Here is a 24305-nt window from a genome sequence, read left to right as displayed (position 1 = left end):
AACCCAAACTAGCCCACTTCCGTGAGAATTCCTTCCTGTTTCAAAAGAAAGTAGTGCTGCCTACAGTAGTGCAGCAGACCAGTTACTTTGATCAGCAGAGTCAGCAGGTTGAATGGATCCCAGCCAGAGAGATACCTGTAAATATCCCCTACTCAGGAATGCTGAAGTGAGCTGACCCCTGCTTCCAGGCAGCTCTTGGCTCAGTAGTGCTATTTTGTCCAACCAAATTAGAGCTCGGTCATTAGGTAGCATGAATATTTCTTCCTATTTCTGTACCTTCTCCCCACCCCACCCCCAATAATCTGTGAGTGGAGTTATTTTGTGCATAAGCTTCTTTCACTGGGATCAGGAATCATATTATGTACATAAATAAAACATTTGGTTTTACAGAACTGGTTTTTAATATCCAATTAAATCTGCTATTTTGCAAATGGGAAATAACAAATTATATTTTTACTTCCTAGTTTTTATAAAAGTAATATTAAACAATGGCAAATTAAATGTGGATTAAAATATTGATGTTTAGAGTAACTGTGGTATTTCACTTTTTTTTTTAAATGGTGTAGAAAGTTGTTTTTCTGAGATAAGTAATATGTATGGGGTCCTGTTCTAAAACAATGTGCTTCTTTTTTTGGGTTTTGGTGTGTGTGGTTTGTTTGTTTGTTTGTTTGTTTGTTTGTTTTGAACAGGCCAGTTTAATTGGACAAAGTTTGTTTGATTACTTGCATCCAAAAGATGTTGCAAAAGTTAAGGAGCAACTTTCTTCTTCGGATATCTCTCCTAGAGAGAAGCTCGTAGATGGGAAAAGTAAGTCATATTTGAATGTGCTCAGATTTTTTTAGAGAGATGTTAATAAATTTAGTTATTATGCAGGACATATTCATGTGTTAATATGTGCATGGATATACAAACTTGAGGTATAATTTCTATGAACCAAACATATTTGGATGCTTATCTGCTGCTTAGAATGCACTTAGAGTTTAAAAGCTAGCCCAGAAAAGAATTTATTTTAGATAAGAATGACTGAAATTTGCATTGTTGAACATTTACCAAGATGTGGTCTGACATTCTTCCTACCAGGCATACTACTTTTTTTTCTTGTATTTGATAGGTCTTGTCAATACAAAAGACCTGATGTAGTCGAACATGGGATAAAATACTTCAATATCAAGAATCACTGTCTTCTCTGAAAATGCTAAGTGTCATCCTAATTTAACCAAATCTTATTTTGTTTACAGTTAGTTCTAATATGGAAAACGTTATGTACTGTGCAGCTAATCACTATTTTATAGCTGGCTTTTATAAGCATCTTTGCAGTTCTGCCTTGTACCAAATAGAAGTTGAACATTTATAAAGCATATTTATTGAAATACCATTCAAAATATCAAGAAGCGTTTAAAAATAGTTTGGTAGTTCTTTTTAATTTTGGAATCTGTGTGACAGTCATGTTTTCTTTGCCCTGCTTAAGTTACTAGACTTTTTTCGTTTTTAATGTACGGACAAAATTTAGGCAACTAAAGAGTAAGGAGAATGTGCTGGAAGCTAAAATGAAGAAAAGGCCTTGTATTCTGAAGTTTTATTGTTGGATTTTGTTTTTTTAACTACTTTACTAAAATTTTGTAAGCTGGCTTGCAAGTACACACAGATTTTCAAGCTGGACCAGCTCGACTGAATTCTGGTGCTCGACGTTCCTTCTTCTGTCGGATAAAATGTAGTAGGACCACAGTCAAAGAAGAAAAGGAGTGCTTGCCCAACCCAAAGAAGAAAGGTATTCAAACAGTGTAGATAAAGTGGGGAATTTCTGTCTTGAAACTTGGTATATTTAAGTTCTGAGTCAGTAGTGCGACCCTTTGTAGTTATCACTGACTTCACAAAATAGCTGTAGAGAAGTGTAAATATGTGCTGTAGACACGTTTTGAAAAACAGTCTAATTGTACTCTTTCTCCTCCCTGTTCACTCCTGGAAAAGAGGGAGGGAGGAACCTGAGTTACAGTGGCTGTTTAGGAGCGCATGGTCTGTTGTAGTCAAATTTTAGAAGTCTCAGGGAAATTTTTGAAAGCACTGGAGCAGATCAGAAGAATGAAACTAAATAACATATGTCTTGAAGATAACTGTGAATAAGGCCTGCACAATCTACTGTTTTGAAGGAAAAAAAGCAAGTAAACCAACTTTTTTTTTCTGATTTACTTTGTGTTGTGTGTACTTAAAATACGAATTTTCCTTTTTTTTGCTTTTAATAGTAAAGTTAATTTATCAGTGTAATTCCATTCATTTTTCCAATAATTTTAATTTAGTTCATATTTTGGTATGCCTGTACAGCAGTATACTCTTGTCAAGCTTTCAATGAAAGGATCTTTTTTAAGTGTAATTTCCAGCTTTTATTTAATACCTTAGTATTGATTTTTGCAAAGGTGTGCTGAAATTGTTTGCCCCTGAAAAAAATCATCCTACTTTTTATTTTCCAATGTAACCTGTTATTGTTGAGATATGCCATACAATAGTAAATTTTAAAATAGGTCTGTCATTGTAAGTAAATAGAATTCAGTCTCCCTTGATGTGCCAACTAACTTGGTGAGATAAGAATTTAACGTGTGTAAAAGTTTCTCAGGAAAGCAGTATTGAGGGAAGGCACCTTGACAATCTGAGAAACTGTGACAAAGTCACAGTAGGATAACTTAGTTTTTTCATTTTACAGAGTTATGTTTTCCATAGTTGATAAGGTTAACGCAGTCAAATCTATGTAAAGCATAATTTGTTCAGAATACAGATATCAAGAATACTTTGGCAATTTTTTGAAAGATAATTACTGTAGGACACATAATGTCATCTCTATGCCTTGATGCATATGAGGATGTTTGCAGGTTACATAGACAGCAAAGAGTCTACCAGCCATAGGAATAAATGACAGTGTATGCTGTAATAGAAGAGTTTTAAAATACTTGTGTTCCCAGAAAATTGAGGAATTCAGAAGCCTGAGATAAATAGAAAATAAGCTAGGTTGGTTTGGGTTGTTCTCTGGACTGATTCTTTTAGCAATTGCAGTAGGCATATATTAAGATCATCATGTTCACAAAAGGTAAATTGATTTGGAAACTACAGTGTGCCTCTCTAGTTTATTTTAATTTACAGTACGTATGAAGCTATATAAAGAGAGAGTGATCTGTGGGTTACCAGACTGTTGGTTTACTTTTTTTTCTGCCAACACCTATAGCTTATCTTCCTAAATCTTACGTAGGGTTAGAAGCGCTCTCTCCAGGTAAGCCAAAATGAAGTAGTAAGAAATTAATTAAAAAATACTCTGTAAAATTATCTATAGCTTTGTACAGTTGTTGTAGGTAAGCATAAAATATAGTTCCTGGTCTCATGGTGAACAGAATAAAAAAAAAAAAAGTAATTCAGTTTACTTTTGGAACCATAACTGCTTCTTATTTCATTTCTTTTTATTAGATCACAGAAAATACTGTACCATTCACTGTACTGGGTACATGAAGAATTGGCCTCCTAATGAGGTGGGAGTAGAAGAAGAAAATGATATAGAAAAGGACAGTAGTAACTTTAACTGTCTTGTTGCAATTGGGAGGTTACACCCTTATATTGTTCCACAAAAGAGTGGAGAGATAAAAGTCAAAGCAACAGAATTTGTTACACGATTTGCCATGGATGGAAAATTTGTTTATGTAGATCAGCGGTAAGCGTTTTGTTCTTTAATGAAGAGAAAATGAAAATGACACCACTAGTTAAACTTTCTAATACTTCCTGTCAGAACTGTAATTTCTCAAGCAGGATAGAATTTCTAGGTGCTGTACACAGGAAGCAGTTCATTCTGAATCTATGAGTACTTGGGCTTTGGTTTTTTTGTCAAACATAAAATGTAATGTATAAAAGTAAGTGTATTGTTCTATAGGAAAAGATGAGATAGCAAGATTAAAATGTTGTAAAATGCACTGATATTTATTCATAAAGAAAAAATCTCAAGTTAGAGCTTCATAGCTATGCATATGACTTAAGTAATAAACACTTAACCAAAAATTATTACTACTTAAAATCTTACTATTTGGAATGCATACATGCTATCTAAATGAGGTACCAAATCATTTCATTAGAAGTGAAAGCTAAGTTCCTATTTTCTGAACTTTCTAAATCAGACTTTTATTTGTTATATAGACGGAGTTACCACTTTGCATTTTGAATTTCATTATTGTCACTGGAAGCTTTTTATTGTTTTCAGTCATCTTGTCTTTCATCTAAAAGTGTCCGTTTAAACCTATTCTTTAAAGCGGCAGAGCAAAATTCAACTACTAAATTTTTGTAATGACTCATTATGTGTGACCAGTACCCTGACTGGCTAATGGGAAGACCTAATGATCATAATTACTTTGTGTGTACATGTGGTTTGCATGTTTAAACACTGTTATTTTGTCTTTGAATTGCCATTCATTGCAAATGGATAATTTGCAGTGAAAAATATTTCCTGTTGTTTTAGAGCTATACTAATGTTATATCTTTTTCCCATACATGAACGCAAGCACCTATTTCTTTAAATATTAATTTTCTGCTTTATCTGATACTGAAGAAAACAAGCTTTGCAATTGCTTGAATCCGCTGTAGTTCATGTTTTTATTTCTAACAGTGCAACAGCAATTTTAGGGTATCTGCCACAAGAGCTTCTAGGAACTTCTTGTTACGAGTACTGCCATCAAGATGATCACAATCATCTAGCTGAAAAACATAAAGAAGGTACAAAATAATTGGTCCTCCCAGACTACATATAACCACATGTAACTACTGTGTTGAAAACAGTATAAATCAAAAAATCAGAAGCTGAGAATTAATAAACAATCTTAGCATTGTCCTTTTCTATGTCTGCATTAAGATATGCCCGCATAAAGCTTGTAATAGAAGCAGGGAGAAACTTCTGTTGACTTCTGTTGTCTTGGATCTTGGTGCAGTGCTTTAATCGCAAGGGAATAATGTTAAAGCTTCTTTTCAACCCACTGCTTCAATTCTTTGTAAGAATGAGGAAGGAGTCCTGAAGAGCAAATATGCCTAATCATGTAATGAAAGACACTGATTATGAAAGTTCACCAAGTCAGGAGTCTCCCTACTAGTGATTTGCGGAAACTTAGTACTTGGGCTTTAATTTAAGATAATTAACATCGCTGAAACTGTAGTTTGATTTTAGCAGGGGTCCGGTCCTGTCAGTTGTTCTGGCATTTAATTTGTATTTCTGGCCATCAAAAACATTTTGGGTTTATGATGCTATAAAACAGATTATTTTTTTTAACTTTATCTTTCTAAGTATATATATGGTGATTACAACTCCTTTCTTATCTAGTGTTGCAGAATAAAGAAAAAGTATTTACAAATTCCTACAAATTTAGAGCAAAAGATGGGACTTTTGTTACTTTAAAGAGTCAGTGGTTTAGTTTCATGAATCCGTGGACCAAAGAACTGGAGTACATTGTATCAAACAACACTGTGGTATTGTAAGTAATTCATGATATGAATTCCCATGTTATTTTTTGTCTTAATTACAGTTATCATTAACAGAAAGCAACCTGTTTAAGAAGCAGAACAAGACTAGAAAATATCAACACTGCACAAAAAGTGGTTGAGTAACCTCGAAGAACATTTTTTTTGCATTTACCAGTTATTTTTATTTCAGCCTTAAGTCATGGATTTAACTCTGAAAAGTGTGCTATTTCCAGTAGAAAAAATGAGGTGAAAGTTTCTTATTACAGGAAGAAAGGAAGGATCTTTTAAGAAAAGTAGATATGAATAAATGGAAATATGAAGTTAGTTCTGCTTTTCCTTCTGCACTTTACAAGACTGCATGTGTCAGTTGACATACTTTTAAGTGCTGCCCTACCTACCATGTGTCAGAACGTGGAGAAGCATAATTGATAGATCATAAAAATGCAAGGCAGGACACAAGACACTCTCCAAATTGATTGCAAGGGAGAAGTCTGTGACACAGTAAATGTGTGTGTTTAATTCTTTGTTCTTTATTTTTAATTATTCTTTTTCATTCTCTGTGCCTTGCAATGGAGCTATAATTTGGACTGGTCCAATGATACTGAGGATCTTTGCCAACAACTAGGTTTTTGAGAGGGGGACAGAGGGGATTTTATTTCCATTAAACCAAGCTGTCAAGGGGACCTTTTACCCGTTCTGTAGCTGGTTCATGTCTTAAGTCAACACCCACCTATGTTGCCCATGTCCTTTTTCCTCAAGAAGACAGAGAAGAGCAGTTAAGACAGTCTGTGCTGCCCAACAGCCAATGGCCACTGTTGCCTGCCCTGGAGATCTGGGCATCTGCAACTGTCTAGAGGAGGGAAGGTAGGCAGCAGCAGCTGTGGGCAGGAGGTAGCCACTGCCTTGTCCCTGTAGCGGTTGTTTCTGGTTAACTGGTCTCCCTCCTAGGAGTAAAAATGGTAGCCTTGTTCTCTTGTCATGGAGCACAGACAACTATATTGGCCTTTCTTCTTTATTTGGGGAATAAGTAGAAATAAATATTTCACCCAGTGCTTCAGAAACAACAGTACAAAGGATTGAACATTGAAACGTGAGGAATATCTCTGGTTTGTTTTTTTTTTTTTTAACTAGTTCGAGAATGTTAGTTTTTACTCTGTGTAAAGTATTATTGAAATCAAACATAAATATGCTGGGTTTTGCCTTTGAAAAACTTGCTGATTTTGTTTGTTTGTTTGTTTTTTACTTATTTAAATCTCAGAGGTCATAATGAGTCAGCTGAAGAACAGGTCCCCCATGGTTCCCAGCCTGCAGAAGGCAAGTGTTGCTTCTTACAGTTATCATAAGTGCATCTCCTGATCAATCGTTACAAATTTAGATTTATTCAGTCCAGGAATTTTTTTATTCTAGGTTGCTGTGCAAGGAAGGATTAATTTTTTTAAAGCTAATTCTGGTGACAATTTCTAGTTACTCACAGCATCCTAATTCATATCATTCACATAACTGTGATCAGAAGGGCTTATAGCATATCTTTTCCTTCTAGCAGCTTCTACTATAGCTAGGATTTTGATTGACAGGATATTATACTTCTGTCACAGACCCTCTTCACATTTTTCCTGTTTTTTTTTTTTTGAAGAAATGCAATTGTACAATTGGAGTTTACCTGTAGAATATAGGGTGATACTGATATTGATATATATTTTGTTAATATTATTCTGCTATGCATAGATTCTGATTTCTACATGCTGTTTTGTCATCTTGCTATAAGGTTTTTTATTTTTGCTTTTAAAAATTTTTTTTAATAACTGATTTCAGTTTGAAAAATCCAGGGTTTTTTTTTCTCATGTGTTTTGCGTTGTCTGTGAGAGAGACTGGAGGTGGTAATGATTAAAGCTAATTTCATTACTGGAGATCAGCAGTTTTCACAAATATATTATTCACTTATCTTTATATTTCACATAACACAACACCCTCCCCCATGAGTTAGTGTTTTAAGGAATTTACTTTCTAAAATTAAGTGATCTAGAACAAAAACTGCTTTAAAATGAATCCTTGAGGTGATTGTTCCTTGCCGTGTAATGAAACTGCTACAAACTTAAGGTTTTATTTTGTTTTTTTAACTGTAGATGCTGTAAAACAGTCTTTAGTAAGTGTACCTGGAATGTCTTCTGGAACAGTTCTTGGTGCTGGAAGTATAGGAACCGAAATTGCAAATGAAATATTAGAATTGCAAAGGTAATAAATGCTTAACATCATACATTAGGCTTTTCAGTAAAGAGAGAGAAAAGTTTTTTATGTGATTATGTGGGGGTTGTTGAAGTTTCATTTTTATTGTGTTACATATATATAAAATATTTTTAGTTTGAGCACTGGCATTATGAGATACCAATTATAACCTAATATTAGTCTCATGCATAGCAGAACACGTCACTGGTGTTGATAAATAGTTTTGTTCTGGGCATGCAATTTCCTTTGTTAATGAAAGTATTATTTAACTATGACTTCAAAAGCATTACTGTGATGCAGCTTCTTCACATGTTGAAATAGTTAGATAAACCATTTGGGAATGGAAAATCAGTTGTCTGTGAGTAGTGTTTGTATTTTTCTGATAGTGTTTCTCTGCTAGGAGAACTTTCCTTGAAACAGTCCCTAGTGGAGCGCTTTCATAGCCTATCTTGTCCCTTTCCTGATTATCATGAATGTAGACTAAAGTGATAGCACAATTCCTTCCCAGTACCCAGCCATAGATTAAAAAAACCTCACTGCATCATTCCAAATGGGAATCCATACAAGATTCAAATTGTTAATTAAAGATTGACTGTTTTAAAACTAACTAGTTTAGCAGGGACACAGCATAGCCAAGGAATTTGAAAGGAAGAAACATAATTTTAATGTGAAAATATCCTTATGTATTTTTTGTGTTGTGCACCCACAGTGGTGCTTGACTTGCTTATAGAGGGAGAGGTTATTACTCTATGTCAGTTTGCACTGTATCAGCATTTGTTGTCTAAGAACATTTTTTTAAAAGTCTCTAAGCCAGCCAGTTCCAGGACTTTGGGATGCACACACATGCACAGAAAAAGTCTGTTTTCAGTCACAGCTCTTTTAGGAATTAAGGCTTCATCAGAAGATCCAACCACTTTTGTTACGGTCAAATTTAGGATAACGGTACTATCATCCTATCAGCACAGGACAAGTTATCTAAGTGTTAGCTTTGATAATGAAGCCATCCTTCAGACTTTAGATCTTATGCTTCCAGTTCCAGGTAAAGGAATGCCAAGAAATTTTTTTTGACTGCAGAGCAGTGTGTTCCAAGTTTCCATGTAGTTCTTTCCACTGGCACTAATATACTAATATACTAAATATTAAATCTTCCAGGAAGAAGAATGCCAGTTTGGGCAACAATGGTAGAGGTATAAGGAATAGTTTCATATCATAGAATATCCTGAGTTGGAAGGGATCCATGAGGATCATCAAGTCCAACTCCTGACTCTACATGGGGCAACCTAAAAGTTAAACCATATATCTAAGAGTGTTGTCCAAATGCTTCTTGAACACCAACAGGCTTGGGGTCATGACCACTTCCCTGAGGAGCTTGTTCCAGTGCTTGACCATCCTCTCAGTGAAGATCTTTTTCCTAATATCTTCCCCTGATAGAGCTTTAAGCTGTTCCCCACATCCTGTCACTGGACACCAGAGAGAAGACATCAGTACCTGCCTCTCTGCTCTCCTTCATAAGGAAGTTGTAGACAGCAATGAGGTCACCTCTCATTCTCCTCTTCTCTAAGCTGAACAAACCTAGTATCCTCAGCTGTTCCTCAGAAGTCATGCCCTCTAGTCCTTTCACCATCTTTCTTGCCCTCCTTTGGGCACATTCTTATATTTTTATATCTTTCTTACATTGTGGAGCCCAAAACTGCACACAGTACTTGAGGTGAGGCCATGCCAATGCTGAGTCTAGTGGGACAGTCGCTTCTTTTGACTATATATAGTAAGCGCAGCTTACTAAACTTACTTATATATAACTTACTATATATACTAAGCACAGCTATACTGCACTTAATGCACCCCAGGATACCATTGTCCCTCTTGGCCGCCAGGGCACATTGTTGACCCACATTGAGCTTACCATCAACCAGACCCCTCAGATCTCTTTCTGCAGGGCTGCAGTCCAGCCTCTTGTCCCCAGTCTATACATACGTCAATATGCCATAGCATAGTCAGCTTCTGCTGTTCCAGTAGTAGTCTGACTCATCAGCTTGTCTGTGAGGATGTTATGGGAAACAGTGTGAAAAGTCTTTAAAGTCAAAGTAAATAACATCCAATGCTATGACCTCATCCACTGAGCTAGTCACCTCCTTGTAGAAGGCTGTCAGGTTCATTAAGTGCGATTTCCCCTTTGTAAATCCATGCTGAAGTCCAGGATTCCATATTACCTCTTCACAATGTGGTTGTCTTCTCAGCTGTCTCTTCATCAGAAGACAGTATTTAATTTTCCAAAACAGTAAAAACTATGGTCAGAGCCTAAGAGTGTGATGAGTGACAGTGGTAGATGTTTCTTTCTCTGTTTCCAGTATTTTGGAATCGCCTTCCAACGATGAAGTCACATCCCTTTACTAGAATAGTCAAATTGCACAGGGAATCCTTCATTTTCAGTGGAAGGAAGAAAAGAACACTTTAGTTGTGATGGGCTGAAAAGATTGCTACTTCAGAAGGGAAAAAAGAAAAAAATCATAATCCATCCCACAGCATGTTGGCAGGTTGCTGGGATTATCCAGCAAAGGAGGAGGAAAAGCACTGGCAACAAAAAACTGATTGATTTCCTCAACAGCAAAGATGGGATGTTACATTTTGGTAAGACCATTGTTGATGTCCTCTCACCGGTACCACCTATAGAGGGAAGGAGAGTCACTTTTTATTATATCTTTCCGAAGACTGAAGTAAGTTGGCAAAAATTCTCATCTCTGACTGTTAATATCCAGGCATGATGCAAGAGAGGGCAGTTTTGAAAAGAAGCCAGCTATGGAAGGGAACAGTTGCATTGTGTGACTGGGATCTCTGGCATCATATTCATCCTACAGTCCTGTATCTTGGGGGAAAATAAACTAGTTTTATCTCTGTAAGAGGAAGAGGTGTTCACAAATACAATCAGCCATTGAAGGCTTCATCAATAACAACTGAATGTTTCTGGAGATGTCTGGATGTAGTTGCTTGCACCCAGAGGTAGTTCAGTTTTCCAGAATTGTTGCTGAGAACAATGCTGTATTTCTTTCCAGCCGAAGAGTAGAACTTCATGATATTTCTTCATTTTTCTTTTGTGTGAAATTATGTTACTATCTTGTACGCGCTGAGGCAATCAAAATTAGACAAAAGTGATCAACAGAGGCTAACACCAGCTGTTTTTCCTCAAATACCTTTGTGACTACAAACATAATCCAGTAGGATGAGTGCATTTGCTACCCGAATCTGCTCTCTGTGTTTGTTTTAGTATCAGTAAGACACAGATCGTTCTCAAGCTGTGCATCAGGCATCACCAAGTATTTTTTAAAATTTCAGGACTATGCCTAGAGCTCTATTTACAAGCATATCTGAACTGATCATTCATCAGCTGCTAATTCATTTCAGCTACAGCGATGCTATAAGTCTATTCAATCTGGAGTTTCTGTCCCAGCTTTTAGAGATGGCAGTACTGCTTATCAAATGGCGCACTGGATATTGGAATGCGGGGAACTAACAAATACTCCACACAAATAACTCGACTTATTTAAGATAGGCTGTGTATTCACACATTTTCTACCTTTCCTCCAATCCCTTACCCCGTTTTGGAAGTGCCAGAAACAAAAGCATCCAGAGTGCCCCAGTTCTTCTAGCCTTGTGCTTTGGGAGAGCGTCAGGAAGAGCAGGGGGCGATGGGAGCAAGCTGTCCAAAGGGCCCTGGTACAACATTTTCACTGTTAGTTTCATATCTAGCATGTTTGATGAGGGAGAATGAGCAGTATCTCAAAGAATTCTGGTAACAAACAAGCGATCTTTACTTTTAGTTGGAATTTTATGAATATATGGAAAGACGGGTATAACAAAGTAATAGCAGAGGGAGCATTAGAAGGATGTGTTGTTTCCCCTCCACTGTTTAGCCAAACTTCCTTATGTTGTCCGTATTCTGTATGTATTTGAAATGTACCTATTTGTCCCAGTGTGCATAATTCTGAAACCTGTTACTCTTTGATCTGTCAGTGCTTGTGATTCAACAGAAAAATAAAAGTGTGCTCAAGTAATTGCCTTTATTGATGTCTTCTGCATTTTATGTTAGCAAAACTTGCAGCAGGAGAATTTAAGACATCACTGTCTCAGATTAGCTGGTTTGTGCTTCGTCACTGGGTCTGGTGGGTTCTGCAACATATAGGCTATTTTTCGGTTTATGATCAATGTGACTTGGTAAATCAACTAAACATATACAATTTTAGGTTGCATTCTTCACCATCTGGGGAGTTAAGTCCATCACATCTCTTGAGAAAGTCACCTTCTCCAGCTTTAACTGTAAACTGCAGCAATGTGAGTATGTCACTGCCTGTAAAAATCCGAATGTAAAAGAATAACGTTAGATAGCTCAAAGCCTACGTTTGAACAAGATTACCCTGACTTGTATAATGTTTCTGTAATGTGATAATTGTGACTAAATTTAGGATTTAATTCTGTCCCTTTTACTATTTCTATTCTTTCAGGTGCCAAATAAAGAGTTGATTCAGTTATGTCCTTCGGAAACAGAAGTTCTAGAGACTTCAGAACAAAACCAGGGTGCTATTCCATTTCCCAATAATGAACCTCTCCTCAGTAAGATTTATTTCTCTTGTGGATATTTTGAGGGTTGCAGGGAAAGATGTTTCTGATTAAATCGTGTAACTTTTGAGTGCACTACTTTACAACCATGTATAAATTGTAAAGAGATTTGTCTGTCTGTCTTAAGATGAGAGCACTCTTAAAACAGATGTGTTATCGCTGGAAGGCAAACAGCAAAATTTGATCAGTGATTGAATCTCATGACAAAAATAACATCCTCTAACAGAAGTTTACCATTGCATTCTTGCATGCCACAGTTTTAACTAGCTACTTACTAGTTCTCCTTCCAGAAGAGAGATGGGTAAGGAAAAGTATTTCAGTGCAATGTAAGGGAACTGTTTGTAATTTCTGAACTATTGTCCTTTTACACTTTACCTCTTTCTTAACTGCAAGCTATGAATAGTCAATACAAAGGGCTAGTCAAAATGTTTCAGAAAGAATTTTTTTTTTCTTTCCCCTCCTTCAAGCATGCACTAAGGCAGCAGTTTGTCTGGATATAGGATTCCCTGACACTATAAGAGGAGGATGCCGTGGTATTATTTTTAACATAAAAGGCAAAGTGCTATAAAAGCGATGTTTATGCTTATCCTGTATTTCAGCTCTTATAAACTTTTCAATCTTCCTTTTTTATTTCAGTTACTAGAGCTTTATTTAGTTATTTATTTATAACCTGTAGCTCTCTTCTGATTTAGCTATAAGACCTTTATATAAAAAAAACCCACCAAAGGAAAAAATAAGCTAATCTTCACATAAGGGTTTGGGGAAAAAAAAACAAACCAAAAAACCAAAAACAAACAAACATTTATCCAAGATAGGCCAGGAAACATTTTTCATTGATACTTGAGCTAAAGCATTTTACCTTGCTGTTGTTAAAGGCAAGGGTATAGCGTTGATTTCTAGAGCTAACACACAGTAACTCGTAAGGTTTCGGGAGTTCATCCGGCCTAATACATCAGATGAGAATTCAGGTACATGATTGTGTTTCCCACTGAGGTGACATAAAGTAGAAAGCAGTTTTCTACTTCAGTGACATGAACTTCACTGCATGGATACAAGTTTTATTAGCTAGCAGTTGGAGGTAGTCCAATGGATTGACAAGACTTAAGTCTTCTTAAATCAAGTTACGTATGTCCTTGTAACTGTCTGCAGACAGCCATTATTTCTATTACTTGTTTGTTTGGGGTTTTTTTTAACATTTACATGTAAATGTTTGCCTTGACTTCAAAGGAAAGTGCTGTTTAAAAACAAATATGTGTTGAAAGTTACCATATTCTTCATGCTTTGTACTGCATACGTTAACGCTTTAATAATTTTATAGGTGGTAATTCTCATCTGGACTTCGAGGCAATATGTGAAAATGATGACACTGCTATGACGGCTCTTATGAATTACTTGGAGGCTGATGGAGGACTTGGGGACGCAGCTGAACTCAGTGATATACAATGGGCTCTCTAGCTTTGCTTTTACAAAATAAGAAGGAATGTAAAATCCGTAATGCACAACAACCGTACATCCTCAGTACTGTATTATAATTTTTTAATGTTTCATTTGAATTCATACTTACTGTCTATATATTTTTAAAGACTGAAGCCTTGTTCAGAGAGAGACAGTTTCTGCTGCACCTATGGAAAAATGCAATATTTTTTTCATGATGGGGACACCTTGAAATTTTAATATTGAACCATCTGTAACTGGAATGCTTGAAATGCATTACTATATTTTTGCTAAGAAGCTTTAATGAAAAGGTACTGTACAATGTACAGGAATATTTTTGTCTTAGTTCTAGTACTTAAACTTTTATTTATTGTTTTTGTTTCAAATGGTAGAATATTGATTATCCATGTTACTTTCTGTAGAACCTACTGTACTCTCACAGTTTAAGAATATTTGTAACTGAAATTTCATTGAAATGGTGACTTGCACACACTACAGTTGTAAAATAAGGTATTGTAATTCTCAAATGATGCAGTTTGTGATTCCTTGCCCTTTTCAGAAGTGTAGTTTTGTAGTCAAAAGTGAAAATAAAGCATACAGTTCTGGGAGCAAGGATTTGAATTAGATCACCATAACAGAGAAGAGAATTTTTTGAGAAAAATAGTCACTTCCCCACTACGCAATCATGATAAGGGTATAAGAAAAGAGCAACAAAATCTTACTTAATATTTTGTATTATTTCTAATGTATTATTAGAGGGGCAGCGTTTATTACCTAAGAAAAGGAATGCTATAACTGTAATAAAGCACTTCGGTCTCATCACTAGAGAAGTTGGGATAGATTGTCTTGGTTCCAGAGTGAGGCTAGCACTATCTATTAGTGAAAAAAAATCTTAAAGTTCTATAGTATCTTTTATAGTCTCTATGTTTTTGGAGAGATTAGGGTGATTTTTCTATTGCTTGAGTCTGTGACTTTTTAAAATATTTATGTAATATAGTACTGTCTGTAAGTAAATGCTATATAGGATGATCATCTTTTGGGGGACAGCTTTTGCAAGAATTGTATTGCAGTTACGGCAAATTACCCAAGAACATGGCACTTAATAGGTTGTATTAGAACAATATAGCATTAATATATAAAATGGATCTTTTTATCTCTGGTATTAAAGGTTTAGACAAATTTTTGCATCAATTATATATCATAAAAGCATATTTTTTCTGTTGTTTTTTTTTTTTTAATTCGGGTAACGAAAGAAAGCATTTGAAGATTTGATATGTGTGCACATTTTTAATACAGACATTTAAACACAGGCACCACCATAAGTACTACTGCATTTGTTTTAACACTAAAGGTGAGCGATAGGCAGCCTGTTTCAGATCTTTTTACGAAGGCTGAAGTGTGTGAACAAGTAGATGTGGTAGCCAGTAGATGTCACACTTCTACTGTTGGATAACTGCCCTTTCCTGAATGAACACGTAATTTTGTCATGCACTGACTTCCTATGCTTTGACAGAGCAGCTTTCTATCTTATAGATATGAATCGTTTTGCAAATGATGAATTATTTGGTGACATCTTCTCCATGTTTTCTAGAACGGCTTGTTGGATTGATTTTTTTTTTTGAAGTCTATAGATTTTCTTGCATTTAACTTCCATGTGATTTCCTGCATTCAAATTTTTTTTACAGACATGGGGCCAAAATTATCTGTTCTCTAGCTTTATTAGAATAAACTTTTCTGTTTCTTCACAGAAAATTAATTTTGGGCTATATCGTGGAGCAAAGTGGAAAAAAAAAAAGCAGGTACTTTGTAAGAATTGATAGAATTCTATTTGTATAAATGAAATTTGAGGATTTCAATCTTTGCCATTGTAAAATGTATTTTCTTTTTTCTATTTTATTCTAGAAATAAATTCTAAATAAAAGAAGAAATGCTGTCGCTAACACAGATAAATGAGTAAATAAATAACTTAAAATGACTTTCCTCAACATACTTTCTTTTTTAACTGGATTAGTTTGAAAATGGTGCAGATGTTGTTATTGAAGGAGCATATTTATTCTTTCACAAGATTTATATAACCGTCTAGAGTCAAACCACTATTTTTGGATTCTTCTTGGATTTCCCTAAAAAATAAAAACAAAAATGTAACTTTGAGTCTTTTGCAGTCATTGATCAATATTGTGGCTCTCAATTAATTTATTAGATTCTCCCTTTACTATTTGTGAATTTTTTTGGTTTAAAACAGTCTTACAAGAAAAAGTGTCACTTGTAAATATTTATGGTGAATTAATACATACTTTTTAATACAGTTGAGATAGTATGTGCTTATTTCTGTTCGTATAACACTACAATTCTAGTAAGATACAGACAGGTTTTTTTCTTGGCATGGTGCAGGTTATCAGAGGATGTGGTTAAATCAGGTCAATAAAGTGTTATTTATCAGGTCAATAAAGTGCTATTTTGATGCGCTGCTGTTTGTCTGCTGACAATTCTACCTAATACTGAATTTAAATATGAAGTACTCATGCTTTCAGATCCCAGGCTCATTCCCTAAAAACGTAAATGGGGAGGTTGAACTAATGTGGATTTTGGTAGCTCAAGATGATATTCCCTAGCCAGGGTAACTTTGTAATCCAAACTAACATGCATTTTCTAGGTACTAAAACCCACTGATGTTGCAGCTTAATTGGACCGCCTCTGGAAAGGAGAGTGCTGTAGGCTGCACCTGAAAGAGGCTGTTGCATCAGAAGCAAACAGAGCACGTGGATACGATTCTTACAGAGTCTTGCCACAAGTAGGTATGGTACGTGATAAAGCAGGCGTCAGCAGGCTCTTAAAAGCCTTATTAGTTATCGAGGTTGTCCTTGGAGATGGGTCAACTAATTTGTTACTGCGGGCACGTATGGAGTTAAAGATAAGAAAATCTTGACGGGAGAGGAGTGATAGAAGCAGCAGCTTATTTGGGAAACCAGTTCCTGTGTTGACAGGAAAACATGAGAGAATCCTTTTCAGAATTAGGAGAAGAGAACAAGAATGTGGTAGAGACAAATACCATCTGCGTGTTGTTGGAATGAGAAAGTGGTCTGGCTGGGTGGAGGGTAAGAGTCAGTCAGCACCAGCCTGAGTTAGATCAGAGGCAGCCTGCGGGAAGGCCTGGGCTGCCACGTGGCACACAGGATTAAAACAGTGCTTCAGAATGCCATCACGTCTTATGGCGGTGGATCATGAAGATGTCAATATATTAAACCTTAACTTTCGCATTTCCCGTAACAATACTTGACGGTTGTTGTGGGGGCAGGGGGGATCGTTTCTGTGCCCTTTCGGGTGTAATTTGCTTCGTGGGATTCCCTTGGAGTGTTTAGTCGAGTACAGTGCTATTGCGTGTGTCTAAAGCAGCGCTTCAGTCCATGTTTCTTTCCTGTGGTGCACTGTAGTTGTGTGGATCTTATGCCTTTTTTCAGAGTATTGGAAAATTTGGCTTACTCACAAGCACAAAAAGCTAAAATTAGTCATTTCAGTGGTTGCTGACAGTAGTGTGTTCCTGTTCATGATCCGAACTGAAATGAAAAGTTTTTCTTGCTTGAGTGATGCTGCTTCTCCCTAAGCCCTGACTTCTGGCCTCCCTCACTTAGTCTTTTGCTTCCTTTTTGTAGGTTGACATACATCGTGTAAATTCATAAAATGTCCTGGAATTCCAGGAAGTAATCATCAGCTGGAAAGCTTTGTGCCATTTAGGACTTCTCTGGAGATGATAATTTTATTCCCCATCCCTGATGAGAATTATTTTGTTCTATACAAATAGGGAGGTGAAGAGGATACTTGGGGTTATAGGTTCTTGCAAGTTAAAAGATGTAAAACCATGTTTCAGAGCAGCAGAATTAGAGGATCCAGGAAAAAGGCAAGTGGAGTGGTGAATGAGCTGCTGAAATACAGCTGCTGCTGCTGGGGCACTTTCTGTGGGTACCTCGTTTCTAGAAGGTTCATCTAGATCCCCTTTACTATGACAGATGGCTATCAAGACTAAATTTTCTGAGTTGTTCCTGGCTTAATTGCTTTCAGAAGCGTCATATCTTCCTGGTGAGGAAAAGACAGAATTCCTGAGACGTGACAAAAATTTTCATGTCCCCTGGAAGTAGGCAGTTTTACTGGTGCAGATCCTGTCTCTATAGCTCTTCTTATTCAAGATCCTGTGGAACAGCTGCCAAGCTATAGCAGCCTACTACATTTAAAAAAAAAAAATTAAATTAAGGGCCCTGAGAGTTATGTATATTATGTGTCAGCTTCTGTGAAGTGCTTTTGTTAAATGGGAGAGAAAAGGGAATAAAGTAAATCAGCATGCCTGATTTATTAAAGGATAAGTTCACATATATGAGCAGTTACTACACATAACTTTTTATCCTTCAGTTGTTTTCATGTCAAAACCTCTAGAAATAAACACACAATCTTTGGAAATCATAAAAAGTTTTGTGGGAAAGGTCTTCCTTGTTTGTTGCTCTCACAGTGCTGGCCCTGTCTGGTGGTAAAAGTTTTCTTCCCCAGCATTTGCAGATCCCAGGTGTCCATGACCTGACATCAGTAATCTGTCCTACAAAAAACTTGGGGAACTTAGGCACAACTGAGAGAAAATAATTGATAGGCTCTTTTGTAACAATGGAGTATATCAGTGTGTTTCTAGAAGGGACTGTAAAGTGAGCAGCAGAGCTTTGAACGACACAATATCTCCGGTAATATGTAATGCTTGTAAACAAATCTGACTTCAAAGAATTGCTTCTTTCATAAATCTTACGGGTAGGGCTATATCATAGAGAAGACAATACTACTGGGGCTTTAGTATTTAGACAAAATAATTTGAGTTCATAAAAATTCTTTGACAGGAGTGGTTCCATCCTTAGACTTCATCTTGTCAAAATAGGATGATAAGCAAATTGGTTTCTTAATCCCTCATACTTTATATACATTTGATTTGCCAGGTCTTTAAGAATACTCTCTTCTTTCTGGACAAGTATAGTTGCAGTATTAGATAATGTTTTTATTATTGTTAAAGAGATGGTAAATCTCTTAAAAAAACCAAACATAACCCAAACAAAAACTGGAACAAAACCACCAAAACAAAACACCAACACAAAACAAAACAAAAAAACAGGCAGGTGAACTTAGTGTTGTTTCAGCAAGATACAGTCAGCTGCTAGACACTTGTTCTGAAGAGCTGCGGGCTGGCTGCAGTTCCTTCTGCACGGAACGTAAGAGCAGCTACGGTGCTGAAGGCCGCCCGTTCCCCTGTGGGCAGCGATGGGCATCAGCCGACTCCTAAAGCCAGTTAAGAACAGGATAAGCACAGCAGCTGCTTCAACCGCTTTCAGCTCGGGGGATTTCCTGAGCTTGGTTTGGTTTGTCCGTTTGGTAAACCCTGAAGGACGTCTGCTCCGAGTGTGTCTACTGGAGGACCACCCCTCCGTGGAGCCCACGGAAGCTACGTGTGCCCGCAGGGTCCTTTGCTAGGGAGCGCCACAGGCCTCCTCCCTCTGGCAGGAGAGCCGCTGTTCTCTGTTCTGGCTCCTGCTACCTTCGCCTGCAGATCCCTGCTTCGTTTGTGGATTGAAGAGACAACAAACAGTTGTTCCTTACCTTCTGTCTCTACGCTACTCATGACTTCGTAGGTTTTTATGATGGTCCCCCTTTATGAACCCCCAGCTTTAAAACTTTAAATCGTACAGTTCTTCAGAGCTGTCTTTCTCGTGGTTTATTACACTAATTTACAGCATGCTCCTAAATAGTCTTTTGAAAAAAAAAACAAACATGTATTTAGTTTCCTGTGGTATGTTTTAACTCTTGGGGCATTTTGTATCCAAGTTCTGTAAGGAACTTGAAGTTTCCAACATAAAAACATGTGCTGTGTATCTCAGAAATCAGAGGTCATTATTCCAGAGTTCTTACAGTTGCTTTGGTAGAAAGCCATGGGAAATGCTCCAATGTTGTGGGAGTTTGCAGATAAACAGAGAGATCAAATGGAGTGAAACTCCAGATACAGTTGCAGGAAAAATACACATTTTTCACACCACAAAAAAACCAAAAACAAACAAACAAAAAAAAACCACAAAAAAGAACAGTCAGGACAACTACTTATATAACTAATCGTAGAATCGTTAAGGTTGGAAAAGACCCTTAAGATCATCGAGTCCAACCGTTAACCTAGCACTGCCAAGTCTACCGCTAAACCATGTCCCTAAGCACCACCTCTATCCGTCTTTTAAATACCTCCAGGGATGGGGACTCAACCACTGCCCTGGGCAGCCTGTTCCAGTGCCTGACTGCCCTTTTGGTGAAGAAGTTTTTCCTAATATCCAACCTAAACCTCCCCTGGCGCAGCTTGAGGCCGTTTCCTCTTGTCCTATCCCTTGTTACTAGGGAAAAGAGACCGACCCCCACCTCGCTATATCTAAAGTGCAATTCTATACCATGCTACAAGCAAGATGCTTGTCTGCGTGGGGCTGTGGCATGGTGCTCCCTCAGTTCCTTTGCGATAAAGCAGAGGGGGCTGGATTGTTTGGTCTTCTCGATCTCCATCTTTGCCGTATTTAAACTAAGTATTTACTGACTCTGGTAAGCTTTCTTATCACGATCACTTTAATGGTGTTTCAGATTTGGTGATAAGCATAAGGGCTAGTAACTTTTAAAATGGTGAAGAGGATTACTGATAGCAGTCTGAGGGGAAAATATTTTCAAGTGGATTATTTTCCTGCTGAGGCTAGTATGCAACTGCTGCCTTTTCAGGCAGTCACTGAATAGTCAAACCCGTTTCAAAATTGTTGAATTTAGGTGTCTAGGGATTATCTAAACAGAATTCGAAAATTCACCTTATCAATCTGGAAGGAGCTGGGCACAGTGCTGAGTGGAACTTGCACTGTTGGAAGGACGTGTTTGTGTTAGTAAACATGATCCTTTTCAGAAGGACTGCAAGTTATCATTTCTAACTCCTCATCTTGCTGCTTTCAGCCTGGTTTTGGCACCTTGCTTTAATCAAGCTAGGGCATTAAGACAGGGTAATAGGGAATAAGGCTTTCAAAATTTGGATTTGAGACATTTGCAGTCTTGATGACTGTCCCACTCAAACACAGAGTCAAAGTTGTTCAGGCATTTTTGGAACAAGAAATTTGGAAGATGTAACTTACAGTCCAGTAACTTACATTTTTATGGGAGGAAGCTTTTCATAGGACAGAAGTTCTAACTTGTTCCAGGAGTCCTAATTCAGCCTGTTGTATGTCGAGAAATAACTCTGGTTACTGAGGTGGGAATTAGGCACATGCTGTATGGCATGACCAGCTGTTCTTTTCCTCCTAAGTGATCAGACTTTCATAGGTATTTTCATTTGGTCACTGACGTGCAAGGAAATTTATGTTTGTAATTCAGTGAAATGCACAGTGTAATCTTGTGTATGCCAGTGGGTGATTAAGCCCTTCCTTGCCATTGAACAACTTGGGAAACTTCTTCCAACCCTTCAAATAGCTACAATGGAGAATGAGCTTTTAGCTCTTTGCAATTTTGTTTCCTCTGAAAGTTGAGTTTCACTGAGAATGCAGACCAGATTTTATAGGATTTTTAAGAAGGCCCAAGTGGACTTTAACATTGTAATTGATTTATACTAGCAAAAACTGAGGGCAGACTTGACTCCACAACAATCGGTAAGATTCTTTGCCTCTGGCTTCAGCGTGGCCAAGATCAATATGAAGAATAATTGCAAGGTGACTGTTGAAACTGAAGTTCAAAGTAGAAAAACGCGCTGGGTATAAATCCTCTCTACAGACAGGCTGTGGTTTTTTTCTCTTCTTTCTCTGCAGTTAACGTTAGATAGATGTATGGGCATTTAGATACACAAATCGATATATATTTAAGTCACATAGGCTGCAGATGAGATCACCATAGCAAAACTTCCTTTGTCACTTGTAGATATAGTAATGCATCTTTTAATGAGACCAAACTTTCTAAATGTTGTAGCTTTTCAGGAACTGATAAATTTAAGTTATGTACAGTTTTTGATAGCTAAGAAGCAAAAAAAAAATGCAGCACTGCACTCAAGTTTAGTGCCACAGTTAACGACATGGAGAACAAGTTAGTTATATTCAAAACCAGCATTTTGGCAAGATGTTTGTGTCAAAACAATGAAATTAGTTCACATTTCACATAATTTCTTTCATAGATAAAAATAACAGCAAAAAGGTTTTTCAGTATTTCTACTGAGGACGCAGTGTATTTCTGCGATCTCAGGGAATTGTGTCTTTGAATAGTTTTTAAATTGCGTTTCAGCATCTTGGTGGCAATACAAGTTGTATTCTAGCTAAGATATGCAGCTGCCCGCTTCACATTTAAAATTGATATAAAAGGTTTTGCAAAAGGCATCAATTGTTCTAGAGTCTTAATGATGTTGATTATCATTACGCCCTTTCATGATGGCTAAATTTAGTTGGTTAAAAAACTGCAGTCCTCGGTAGCTGTTCAGGAGGAGTTCTACATAGTAAGATGTCCATTTTATGAGCTTTAATTTTGAAATAGTGGCCTAAAATTGATTATACGTGTTTGATTTTGAGCCGGAAATAGTATAACCAATAATTGGTTTTAAACAAGCGCTTTAAAAATATGTGCTGTGTATGAAAGGATGTTTTGTTGTTTTCTTTTTTTAAATGATGTAGCATTTTCCTGCAGCAGGATCCCTGCCTTACTGATACTACTAATGATGTGATAACGCTGTGCAGTACTGTCTTGAGAAAGTCCAGGGCTAGTTCTGAACAGGCCGTTTTGTACACGGCACAGTACAGCACTACCAGCGCACCAGTGGATCCTAGAAATCATCTAGTTACGATAGCAAAGCCTGCAGGACCGACCTAATTGGCTTGTCTTCCACTATCTAGCTTGGGTATCTCTACAAAGCACTACTCAGTGTGGTGTAAACATAGCCTAAAAGCTTAATCTCGCAGACATTTTAACGTAAGTAGCTTTATTCACTTGACTAGCTCTGTTTAGAATTAGCCACAAGTTTAAGTAAGTATTTGCACTTGAAGTGTACAAGCTAGAATTAAACTCTGCAGAGTAAATGGCTTCTTTGGTTGGTGGTTAAGCGAAAGCTTGTGGCAGCACAGTAATTCTGCGCTGGAAGTAAAGAAGAGAGAAAATAAGAAAAACAGGTGGAGCCACAGACAAAAAAAAAGAATCACTTTTTAGCAAAGGTTGAGAGCATCAAAATTAATAGAGATATTTGTAAAATTGTAGTTAAAAATTAAATAGAAGTGATCTGCACCTCAACTTTAAACTTAATTAGATTTTTAGTGCAACAATTTCAGTCAAAATATTTCTCAAAGAAATGCACAGGATCGTTAACATTAGCAAGGGTATTAATAGCATTTTCTTGAGAATATACTCCAATAAACACTAAAAAATCACCGAGTTCTTTCTGCATCAGAGACAACGCTCTGGAGTTCAAGGGGCATTTGCTGAAACTTCAGGACAAATGTTAATGACGGGCTGAGCAGAGCTTCACTGTGGTAATAGGAAACTTGGCTGAAGAGCAAAGCCAGGATAAACGCGTGAATTCAGCCATCGTTCAGCTTAAGCAAAGCCATACAGAAAGAGCAGCAAACTTTACTAAGCAGATGTGATTTCCCTTTTGTAAACTCGGGATACCACTTCCAGATTTTTAACTTTGCCTATCGGTTCTCAATGTTATAGCTATTCTTGTGATTGCTGTGTATTTTTAGCAATTAACTTACTTACTTTCCTAAAGCCTATAAACAGAAATTAAAACATTTTCCAGCCCTGCCTGTTGAAACTTGCACCACCGTACAGGAGTAAGGGTAAGATTCATGGGGCCAGAAGGAGACCGAGGAAGGGAGCACGCTTCTGTTCACAAGAATGAATGAGTCTTTCCTGAAGTGATCACGTTATTTGTAATCCAGCTCACGATGAAAACTGACCATTCACGGCTGAAGTTGTTTTTTCTCCAAATAGGCGAGATCTTTACGCACACTTGAATCGTAAGGAAAATGACGGCTAATTATTGGTTGGGATTTGAGTCGCCCAGCTGGCCTCACTACAGCCGTTTCTCTCCTTAAGCCTTTCTGTGGAAAAGGAGTGATTTTAGTACTCTCACTTGGCTTGTATTTTTGAAGTGTGTAATGGAGTGAGGTGCCGTCTCTGACCGCACTTCCATGAGAACTGAAGGCCTAACCCTCTCATGCTTCTTCAAAAATATCTGCTCTTCAGTTACTCGCTCATACCCATGTTTTCCCATATATAATAAGTCTTGGTGTAAAGAAAAGTGCAAATTAAAACAGAGACATACTCAACAAGACTGACACTTTCATGTTTGAGTGTTATGCGCTACCCCCAGTCTCACTGTATGGTGTAACAGAGGTAACTCGGAGCTGTGTCTCACCTCATCTGTCTTCTGAAATAAGGAGGATTCAAATAGGTTTTTACCTAGTCTTCATAATGAGAAACCTGCAGTGAGACTAACTTAAGCTACAAAATCTCATTATCTGGGTTTTCATTTGGGGTTATTTGTCAGTACTGCGGCA

The 24305-nt window shown here is 37.1% G+C and overlaps 1 protein-coding gene across 2 annotated transcripts in view; it reads left to right on the top strand.

Moving 5' to 3' along the window:
• Positions 1-15832, top strand: part of BMAL2 (basic helix-loop-helix ARNT like 2) — a 36417-nt gene extending 20585 nt beyond the window's left edge. For both annotated transcript variants that reach the window (XM_082310482.1, XM_082310481.1), the window contains 10 exons: positions 690-807; positions 1625-1768; positions 3448-3688; positions 4631-4737; positions 5336-5486; positions 6734-6789; positions 7599-7707; positions 11937-12024; positions 12195-12303; positions 13628-15832. In XM_082310482.1, coding sequence (XP_082166608.1) covers positions 690-807; positions 1625-1768; positions 3448-3688; positions 4631-4737; positions 5336-5486; positions 6734-6789; positions 7599-7707; positions 11937-12024; positions 12195-12303; positions 13628-13764 — 1260 coding nt within the window. In that variant the 3' untranslated portion in view covers positions 13765-15832. The remainder of the gene's footprint in view (positions 1-689; positions 808-1624; positions 1769-3447; positions 3689-4630; positions 4738-5335; positions 5487-6733; positions 6790-7598; positions 7708-11936; positions 12025-12194; positions 12304-13627) is intronic.
• Positions 15833-24305: the final 8473 nt, after the last annotated feature.

Source organism: Platalea leucorodia (genome assembly GCF_965183815.1).
Source record: "Platalea leucorodia genome assembly, chromosome: 4".
Taxonomy (NCBI): Eukaryota; Metazoa; Chordata; class Aves; order Pelecaniformes; family Threskiornithidae; genus Platalea; species Platalea leucorodia.
This window is presented reverse-complemented; position numbering and strand designations above follow the sequence as displayed.